At 43.7% G+C, this 10,464-nt stretch overlaps 2 protein-coding genes across 3 annotated transcripts in view; both read right to left on the minus strand.

Annotated features, from left to right (window-relative positions):
- LOC133425044 (NACHT, LRR and PYD domains-containing protein 12-like) overlaps positions 1-10,464 on the minus strand; it is a 210,295-nt gene that overhangs the window by 43,708 nt on the left and 156,123 nt on the right. For both annotated transcript variants that reach the window (XM_061715695.1, XM_061715696.1), the window contains exons 3-5: positions 8,091-8,155; positions 6,205-7,999; positions 5,526-5,702 (exon numbers count right to left, since the gene is read on the minus strand). In XM_061715695.1, the coding sequence (XP_061571679.1) occupies positions 5,526-5,702; positions 6,205-7,999; positions 8,091-8,155 (2,037 nt within the window). The remainder of the gene's footprint in view (positions 1-5,525; positions 5,703-6,204; positions 8,000-8,090; positions 8,156-10,464) is intronic.
- On the minus strand, positions 523-3,688 carry LOC133425045 (uncharacterized). The gene is made up of 3 exons (XM_061715697.1): positions 2,001-3,688; positions 1,385-1,555; positions 523-1,280 (listed from the first exon to the last, which is right to left on the minus strand). Exons 1-3 carry the CDS (start codon positions 2,356-2,358, stop codon positions 697-699), a joined length of 1,113 nt encoding a protein of 370 aa, XP_061571681.1. The 5' UTR covers positions 2,359-3,688; the 3' UTR covers positions 523-696.

Consider the following 10,464-nt stretch of genomic DNA (forward strand, 5'->3'; position numbering starts at 1 on the left):
CTGATGGAAGGAGAAAAGTGGGAAATAAATCCGCTGGAGTTGTTCTTCTGATGTTCATCAGCTCTTCTCTGGTGAAAGAGCATCGGGAGTCGTAGCAGAAAGCTGCATTATTAAATAAAAAGAGACAAAGTAACACGCACCAAATCACCGCGGCTGCCATCCTCTCCGGCGCCGGAAGTATATATTTAGAGATCTTCAAAAGAAAAATCATATAAAAGTTTTAATCCCAGTCCATTAATATTGCAGTTTATAAAAAGAACTTTCACAAAATTAATACGCACTGAAAAAAAACTGAGAAATCCCGAAATTGTATAAAAACCACCTGGAATCGCATTAATGAACTCTTGAATAATTGTTTTTTTACTGTTATGTTTTATGTGCAAAATAGACTAGACTAAACTTTTTTTTTTACAAACAAAGAGCTAGATATTAGTGTTTTGAGTGTATTTTTTATTAAGATACAAAAAAACAAAACAACTATATACAATCAAACATGTGCAAAAAAAGAAATTAAACGTGCAAAAAAAGATAAATTAAACATGTGCAAACAAAGATTAAACAAACATGGGCAAACAAAGATTAAACATGTGCATAAAAAGATGAATTGAACATGTGCATAAAAAGATGAATTGAACATGTGCAAAAAAAAGATGAATTAAACGTGCAAAAAAAGCTGAATTAAAAAAAAACAAATTTCTACAGGTCGCGGTACTTGGATGGACCTGGGAGGGCACTGTGGTACCCTGGGTAGGCTTCCTGTTGCGGGTCGGAGGTCATTGGCGAAGAGGGGGTGGATGGCGTTTGTGGATGGTACGCCGGGCTTGATGGGCCTGGGAGGGCACGGTGGTACCCTGGGTAGGCTTCCGGGTCGGAGGTCATTGACCTTGGCCGTGAGGGGGTGGATGGTGTTTGTGGGTGGTACACCGGGCTTAATGGTCTTGGGAAGGCCAGATGATACCCTGGTCGTGGGGTGGAGTTCCTAGGTAGGTGGGAGGTGGGTGCCGGAGGCGTCAGTCTGTTGATGGAGTCCAGGACTGCGCCGAACAGTCTATTTGTCGCTCTTATCTCCCCGATAAAAGAGGCCAGCATCCGCTCCTGTCGCTCGTCGCTCTCTCTCTGACGCTCGTCGATCTCTCTCTGACGGTCGTCGCTCTCTCTCTGGCGGTTGTCGCTCTCCCGATGACGCTCTCGCCAGAATTCCCTTGTCTCGCTCATCTGGTCGCATAGGAGAGCGACGTCGCTTCCCTGCCGCCTCCGACGAGGTCTCTGAGCACTTATCTCTGAAGACAGAATTGGTGTAAAACTTATTACATGTCCTAATGTGGGTATATTTTTAAAAATAAAGAAGCATTGGTTGTTGCAGCCAGCATATTGCAGAACTTACCTAGTAACTCAGAGTTGCTCTGCAGCGGGGAACTGCACCTTGAGGTCCCAGCAACCGGACAAGCCTCTTCTCCACGCTCTGCTGTGTCAACATGGCCGCCCATCTCGGTTTCTGCTGTTGACTCCCCCATGTCTGTTGGCGCTGTTGACTCCCCCATGTCTGTTGCTGCTGCTGCAGAGGGTTACAAAAATGAAAAATGATTTATATCTTAGTCATTTTATGTCAGACATATGGATTTCTGTGGTCTAGTTGTCACAATAATCACATTATTGGTTCCATACTATGTTCTTTGCAAATATAATCGTGCCTACTTTCATTAAATTGTGTTTTAGGTCCTTTGCTTCATAAACAGTCACACCGGGTTCATTTTGACCCTGGAAAACAGCTGTGATTGGTTTTAAGTCAGTGTTCTGATTAAACCTTATCAATACAAACGTGTTTTCATTAAACTCAGACAATAACCCCCCCCAAAAAGTACTGTATTCCCAGTTATTCATATTCGTTCAGAGCATGCAAGCCCATATGGTGTGTGCCCCCAACCACTCGCCTATCGGGGGTAAGCAAAACATTCTTTAAACAAAGGCAACAAGTTTTAGCAACTAAGTTTGCAACTCACCTTGGTTGGCTGCCGGGAATCCGGAGTCCACCCCATTTTGTCCGGCTTGGGACAAGGGACGACCCCCAAGCAGGTCGTCTAAAATAGCGAAGTGTGGACAACTTGCCGGATCGTGTCCACTTCTATTATTCTTGTTTTTGGTAATATACGCCGTGCGTAGGTTCTTCCACTTAATCTTCAGCTGCTCCGGTGTCCTCGCGAAGCCAGCCTCAGCCATCTCTCTGGCAATCTTCTTGTAAAGGTCCGCGTTACGGCTTTTCCGCCCATCCATAAACCTTAAAATGTTTAATTCTTGCATCTGCCTAAGAAGAAAACGCGTCTCCTCATCTGACCAAAAATGGGTTCTCCCTGAAGACATGTTGAATGAATGAAAGAATGGGTAAACACGCGCTGCCTCCTTTTCAACTACTGAGCACGCGTCGTCTCCTTTCACTTCCGGGTGAATCTCCTCCCCCGGGGGATAACCCCACCCGGGGGAAAATCTCGAGCATGCGCAGACTGTAATATCTATGTCCCCGTACACATGGCATTAACAAGGCGGTTGCGACTGGCTTGCGACTGGCTTATCTAGGTGCTGCAAGCGGGTTGATGAATCCGGTTTGATCAGATTGACTTGACTGGCTTAAGGTGTTCACATGCAGTTTAAAAGTCAGTACGATGTGTGCAAATGATCTCCAACCAGCTTGAATCGCTGCATGTGCACGTACTGACTGTCTCTGGGGGAGACAATGATCTGGTTCTGAACCTGGACAGAACAAAAGTCATCCTAGACTTCAGGAAAAAAGGGAGAACGCAAAAGAATTCCAATGTACCGGTACCGTTTGGTGCAAATGCTAATAAACCTCTATTCTATTCTATTCTATTCTATTCTATTCTATTCTATTCTATTCTATTCTTCTAATATATTCTATTCTATTCTTCTACTATATTCTATTCTATTCTATCATTTTAGTATTTTATTCTATTTTACTTGCGCAACATGCACTGGCTGATGCTGGTATTCAAAACCCTCCTAGGTCTTACTCCTCCCTACCTAACACAGCTTCTGCATCTGCATCCCCCTATACACAACACCCGTTCTGCCCCTCTCATCCTGTTAAATGCCCCACTGACGCACTCTTCCCTGGGCCGTTCCTCCTTCCAGGTTGCTTCTGCCGACAGCTGGAATCAACTCCAAAAATCCTTACAGTTACAAACTCTTACCTCTGTCAACTCCTTCAAACATGTCATATCTAAATCCATAAAATATACCTGCAGCTGTCCCAGCCAAAGCTCTCTCTGATCCAATCACCTCACTAACCTCACTAACACCTTCTGTTACTGCTGTTGTTTTGTTACTGTCTCATTTATGGTTGTCTAGTATCACTGTTTTTACTTTTAGTGTCTCTGTCCTTACTTAACTTGTTGTATGTCACTGTAGGTCAAACTAACTGTCATTCTGTGGTGTGTCACTGCATTATGTCTTTATTCCTTTTTCTTTTGTGTCACTGTTGTTGTATGTGCTTTTATTGTCTATATTTTAATGTTACTCCCCCTCTCCCTTCCCCTTAGGAGGTCTTTCACCTCCTACCAGGCCATTGCCTTAAATAAGAATGTATTCTTAGCAATTCTTGCCTGGTAAAATAAAGGTTTACTACTACTACTACTACTTACTTTATACCACAGTCCATGTGAATACTCGATTCTGATTGGCTGGCAGGTGTAGGTTAAAAGTGATAACCTATACCTAGAAAACAAGTTTGGTCAAATTGCCTGATAACTTTAATATCATTGTGCTGGATCAACTGCCAGGTGGTAACCACGGCAACAGAGATTCAGAGAAGAAGAGCCTGCTACCGCAGGACGGCGACATGAGTGATTTTGTAATTTCTTTTAATTTATTTGGTGAATTTAACAATTTTGATGTTTGACTGGCACTTAAATCAGATCAGAGAAAGGATGACATTGAGGATGGGGGAGGGAAACAAAGGCATCTTCACACTGTGTATAAATACACAGTGTGAAAGTGCAAAAAAAAAACACCTCAGCACAGAAAGCAACATAACAATTTAACATCATCATCACAAGACTTGCACATGTGTGCGGGGGGGGTGGCACAGTACCCCAAGTGAGCACCGCAGCCGTTGGCGCGGCTCTCAAACCTGTTGACTGTGTTGGGGGGGGGGGCTGATAAAAGGGGGGCCGAGGAAGGCGTTGACTATAAAGGAGGGTGTATTTATCATTGTGTGTGTGTAAGCGGTAAGTCCGTGAACTTCGCTCAGAGCTGCTCCTCAGCCAATGTCCTTGATGTTATCAGTCGGCTCGGTCAGTTCTGAAACAGGTCCACAGATGTTCCTGGGAGAGGGGAGGGTTAGTGGGGGCAGAGCCACATGTTTACATTCCACCAGAGAGATTGTGACTGGAGCGGTCGGCCAAACCACTCTGTCAAGGTCAGATTATAGAATCAACAATTGTATTGCAAAGAACAGACAGACTCAGTAATTTTCCGTCTGCCTTAAGTCTCTGGTTCATCAATGGCGGCTCCAAACAGACGAATTTGTGATCAATTCCCGCCAAGCCGAGCTTCCAACTTCTCCAAGGTCTTATCCATCTTGCCAATGAGCTCAAAGACCGCCGCCAGCCTGCGATTCTGTTCAAGAATCGCATCCAGCTTGCGGTTTTGCTCTCCCAACGTTAAAGTCAGAGTGTTGGTCGCCGAGCTTATCCCCTCAGCAACGTCGGGTAGCTCAGAAAGGGCCAGAACAGCTGTCGATGACTTACGCGTTTGTCGATATACTAGGAATCCCCACACTCCAATTAGAAGGAATCTTGCTATCATAAATCCAATTATGGAGGCATCTTCAACGTCCTCGACAGTCAGGATCGCCAGACACAACGGCTTCCAATGTTTCCAGGAATCCATAGTGTATCCGGCAAAAAATGTCCCATCGGGCCAGGAGGGCTCCCTTACCCCCCTGACTTCTCGTCGCAAAAATTTGGTCAATTTTGCTGAGAGACCAGTTAATCAATTTCATGATTGTAGAATTTCGGAGGAGTGAAAAGGAGAGGCTCTGAAGACGAGACAGGACAAAAGCAGGGATGCAGACAAGGAGAGAAAAGAAAATAGCCGAGCGGACTAGAATATCTCCCGTTACCAAGGAAACTGAGTTATGGCTTGTTGTCACTCAGCCGCTCAGCTGTGGCTTGTTATAAAACTAATGATTTCAACTGAAAACACATTAAAGCATGAATAACTGATTTAATATTTATGTTTTTTGGTAAGTGACCGTGGTATAAGCGGGATAATGCCCTTCCAGGTGTACATTAACATAAAGATACGGACTTCGTGGAGGCAAACCACCCCGCGTCGTCCATATATTTCTGATAAAGTACACCTCGTCGGGCATTATCCCTTACATATTCTATTCTATTCTATTTTTATTATTGTATTTTATTCTATTCTATTAGAGACAGAACTTTTCGGGACAGTTCCATCTTTGGAGGATGATAAGTGGATAAATGTGGAAACATCTCCAGTGGACTGACCTCAGAGTCTCCAGTCTACAGTTTGGACTCTTCAGTCCACCAGACAGAACCTTCACTCCTGAATCCTGCAGCTCCTGGTTCCGACTCAGGTCCAGTTCTGTCAGATGGGAGGGGTTGGACTTCAGAGCGGACGCAACGACTTCACAGTGAGTCTCTGAGAGATCACAACCAACAAATCTGTGATGAGAGAAAATATGATGTCAGTTGTAATAAAGTCTGATTTAAAGCCAGACTGACCCACAGGAGTTACAGGACGGTGCAGGAGATCACAGAACCAGAGTAACTAGAATTAAAGTCACGTACCAAGTACAACTGTGTCCACATAAAACTATTGTAGGTTTACAGCTCTGAGCCATTTAAACTTGTAAACTTCTTCAATAATCTCAATAAAAATGTTAGATCTGAGGAGTTCTCTGTAAAACTGTCTGTAAGTTCACATCAACAAAACTCCCCGGTGGTTCTGATGTTTCATCTTTCTCCGTTACATAGATTCATCTCTGAGCAGCAGAAACATCAACTAGATCAAGTGTTTGAAACGTGAACCTCTGGTTGAGGTGACTTGAGGTGACCCAGAATAAAACAAACACATCCGACTTCAAAGTTTTCATTTTCAAGATCAAAACCAGATTTGAAGAAGTGAACTGCTAACTGATGGTGTTATTGATCCATCTGGACTCACCGAGCCTTTCTGCAGTTCCTCACAGCTGGAATCAGTCTCAGTCGACCCCCCCGTGTTGTCTTGTACTTGTTCAGGTCCAACTCATCCAGAACCTCCTCCGACATCTGCAGCATGTAGGCCAGAGCTGAACACTGGATCTTAGAGAGCTTCTCCTCTGATCTGTTCTCTGACTTCAGGAACTCTTGGATCTGCTGATGAACTGAGAGGTCGTTCATCTCCATCAGACACTGGAACATGTTGATGCTTCTGTCAGGAGAGATTAAATCAGTGTTCATCTCCTTCAGGTTGTTGATGACTCTCTGGATGGTTTCTGGATGGTTCTCCGTCTGGTTCAGCAGAACTCCTAACAGTCTCTGGTTGGACTCCACAGAGAGACCATGAAGGAAGCGGACAAACAGGTCCAGGTGGCCATTTTTACTCTTCAGGGATTTCTGCATGACTCTCTCCAGGAACTCATCCAGAGTTGAGTATCTGTAGTAATCTTCTCCCAGGAAGTTCTCCAGCACATCTGTGTTTCTGGTGGAGTAACAGTGGAGAACGTAGACTGCAGCCAGGAACTCCTGGATGCTCAGATGAACAAAGCAGTAGACGGGTTTCTGGAAGACCTCACACTCTCTCCTGAAGATCTGGGTACAAACTCCTGAGTACACCGAGGCCTCTGGGACATCAAGACCACACTGCTCCAGGTCTTCTTGGTAGAACATGATGTTTCCTTTCTCCAGATGTTCAAACGCCAGCCTCCCCAGCTTCAGGAGAAGGTCCCTGTCAGCCTCCGTCAGCTCCTGTGGACTCGTCTCACGTCCATCCTGGTACTTGTTCTTCTTCCTCTTCGTCTGGACCAGCAGGAAGTGGGAGAACATGTCAGTCAGGGTCTTGGGCAGCTCTCCTCTCTGCTCTGTGGTCAACATGTGGTCCAGAACTGTAGCAGTGATCCAGCAGAAGACCGGGAGTTGACACATGATGTGGAGGGTTCTGGATGTCTTCATGTGGGAGACGATGCTGCTGGACCGCTCTTCATCCCTGAACCTCCTCCTGAAGTATTCCTCCTTCTGGCCGTCGGTGAAGCCTCGTACTTCTGTCACCCTGTCCACGTGTTTGTGAGGGATCTGATTGGCTGCTGCAGGTCTGGAAGTGATCCAGATGAGAGCTGAGGGAAGCAGGTTCCCCTGGATGAGGTTGGTCAGCAGCACGTTGACCGATGAGCTCTGTGTGACGTCAGACACGACCGGACCTTTCTTGAAGTCCAGGGAACGTCTGCTTTCATCCAGGCCGTCAAAGATGAACAACGGTTTCCCGGCAGCCAGCTGCTCTGCTGTGAGCTTCTGTAACGATGGATGGAAAACCTGGATCAGCCTGAGAAGACTGAGCTGCTCATCGCCGATCAGGTGCAGCTCCCTGAACGAGAGCAGAATCACCACGGTGACGTCTTGGTTCTCCGAGCCCTCGGCCCAGTCCAGAGTGAACTTCTGAACCGAGAAGGTTTTCCCAGCGCCAGCGACGCCGTTGGTCAGAACCACTCTGATGGCTCTACGTTGGTCAGGTAAGGCTTTAAAGATGTCCTGGCACCTGATTGGAGCGTCATGGAGGCTCTTCATCCTGGAAGCTGTCTCCAGCTGCCACACCTCATGTTGGGTATCAACCTCTTCACTCAATCCCTCTGTGATGAAGAGCTCTGTGTAGATCCTGTTGAGGGGCATTCTACTTCCTGTTCCATCAATTCCTTCAGTCACATGTTCACATCTGCTCCTCAGACTGGTCTTGTGTTCATCTAGGACCTCCTGCAGACCAGCATCTGCTGAAAGACAAGAAGAACTCTGAAACTACGGAACAAAAGTCTTTCCAGTTGTCAGAAATGATTCCATCAGCAGACAGAAGTTCAGTCTTACCTGGTACAGTTCTGCTCTGACTGGACGGCTGCTCCTCCACACCAACTCCTCTCCTCTTCCTCCCTCTGTGAACACATGTCTTCATCACTAAAGTCATTTCTGACTGTTGTAGAAAAACATCCAGATGAGTCAACAGTGTCCAGAAGCTCAGGTGGTCTCAGAGAGTAAAAGTGCGGCTGCTTTTCTGTTTGAATTCAGCCTCCAGACGGGAATAAAACTGATGCTTCTGGAAGAGCACATTCATTTATTTATGTGTATATGTTTTACATTCATACGTTTATGTGTATGCCAGTATTGGAAGAAGAAAAACACAAGAAAAAACGAAGAAAACCAGTTTGAGATATTAAGATCCAGGATCGGTTTCCCTTTTCTTCTTCCACTTATTCTTCCAAGCGTTTTTTCATCCGTTAATGCGGCCCGGACTGTAACGTGCTCCCGGGCATGGCAGATATCAACACGTCTCCATCTTGCCTTCCATGGCTATTACTTTTCTCCGTCAATAGTGTTACCGTGGCAATGCTAAACGGCAAAAAGCGGAGAAAATAGCTAATTCTTTCCTAATTTGCTCGGCCGTACTTTTATTGCAGAGGCATCATTCAAACGTTCAAAGACTCTTTAGATATTATTTTAGAGTTTGTACATTCCTCCCCTTTAATCAATAAAGAAGAAACTGCAGATTTTCCTTGTCTTGGTTTTTCCAGCCTCATAAAGGATGGATTTTCCATCTTCTGCCACTTGGGCCGTGATCTGAAAAAAGCACCTGGACCTTTGTTAAGGTACAACTGCTCTGATTGAGTCTGAGTATTTGGGATTCCTACTTTATCTTCTTCCCCCCGATTCTGACTAGAGTAATAATTGAGCAATGTTTTAATCTGTTTACCAAAAGCAACAGAGAGTTTTCTTATTGCAAATTGTAGATATTCCCATTTTTGTATTTGGGAAAGGTTGGTACTATTATTAATGTCTAATATAAATTCTTTGATTTTATTTTTTATTTTTTACTTTTTATTTAGTATTTTCAGCTTATACAACAAACTAACAAACAAACAATCAAACAGACAGAAACATGGGGGCTTCTATGTTGATGATGTTATGTCATAACAATGTCCAATCAGCTCAAGTGACCTGTTTAACCGATAGCGTCCTCTATTCCTCCAATAAAGGCATACAGTACCATTTCACCCATTTCCTGTGGAAGAAACGCTTCTTTGGACCTCAAACAGAAAGTCATCTTCTCCATTGCATATATTTCTCTAACTCTGTCCATCCACTGATTAAGACCAGAAATACAGAACTTTAACATCATTAGGAATCTTATATCCCAAAATCTTTCCCACAGCGATACATATGTTTTCCCAAAGAATTTGGATTTTTGGACATAACCAGAAGATATGAGAGTGATCAGCGTTCCATTTTCTGTTCTGGGTGAAGTTTCATTTAGAGTGGTTCAGAGCTTAATTTATGTTTGATGAAATTACTGTATGCATATAACTGTTTTTTTTCATTTTGTGGCACCGTTTTGCCAGTTGATCACGGTTTAAACACCGTGATCGCCATCCTGTCTGATTGCACGTGGTGTGACGAGGGCTTCGCCATCTTTAAATACCACGTGCAGCCAAGTCGTTTTGAAGCACAGACTATCGGAAGTTTTATATCATGTTTATTAATGTTTTCAATTTCTTTTCCATTTCATGCAGTTAGGTTTCATTTTTATTGTTGTTGTTTTTCTTGTTAGTTGATGGTTTTATGTTTTAACTAGTGTGCCATCGGGATTTATTCATGGTGTCGCTTTTCCATCTGTTGGACACCTGGATGTGAATAAATGCTGATTGATTTTAATGAGAAGCTGTTTGTGATGTTTTACACATATTCTTGTCACAATGGCTGTTTGACAGAGCTAGTGCCGAACTTTGTAATGGCCTTCAACATTATTCACCAGAAATAATAGTCCTTACTGTTATTCTGGTGTAATAATCCTATAATTTTTCCTGGAAATCCAGATGGTGCCCCGATTAGGATTAAATCATTTTTGATAATTCAATTTGATAAATAGTCTACTTTATTAATCATTAATAATTGTTGAATAACATTATTAACAACTCTTGATAAATGGAACAGCGCCCCTGTGTGGCACAACAGTAGTCTCTTATTTGTATCTGAAAAATTCCTTATTTTCAAGTCCAAATTCCTTTTGTAATTCCCATAAACTTTTAAAGGATTCACAGTGAATTAGTGAACAATTCTTTGATTTTCATTCTTTAAGAGGGATGATTGAACTTCCAATGATCTTTCCTTTTCATGGAGAGTCTGATTTGAAAGTGTCTTATTACCCAGTATAGAAACAGTGGAAGGGACTTTAAACTGCATCATGGAA

The sequence above is a fragment of the Cololabis saira genome, chromosome 24, assembly GCF_033807715.1.
Source record: "Cololabis saira isolate AMF1-May2022 chromosome 24, fColSai1.1, whole genome shotgun sequence".
NCBI lineage: Eukaryota > Metazoa > Chordata > Actinopteri > Beloniformes > Belonidae > Cololabis > Cololabis saira.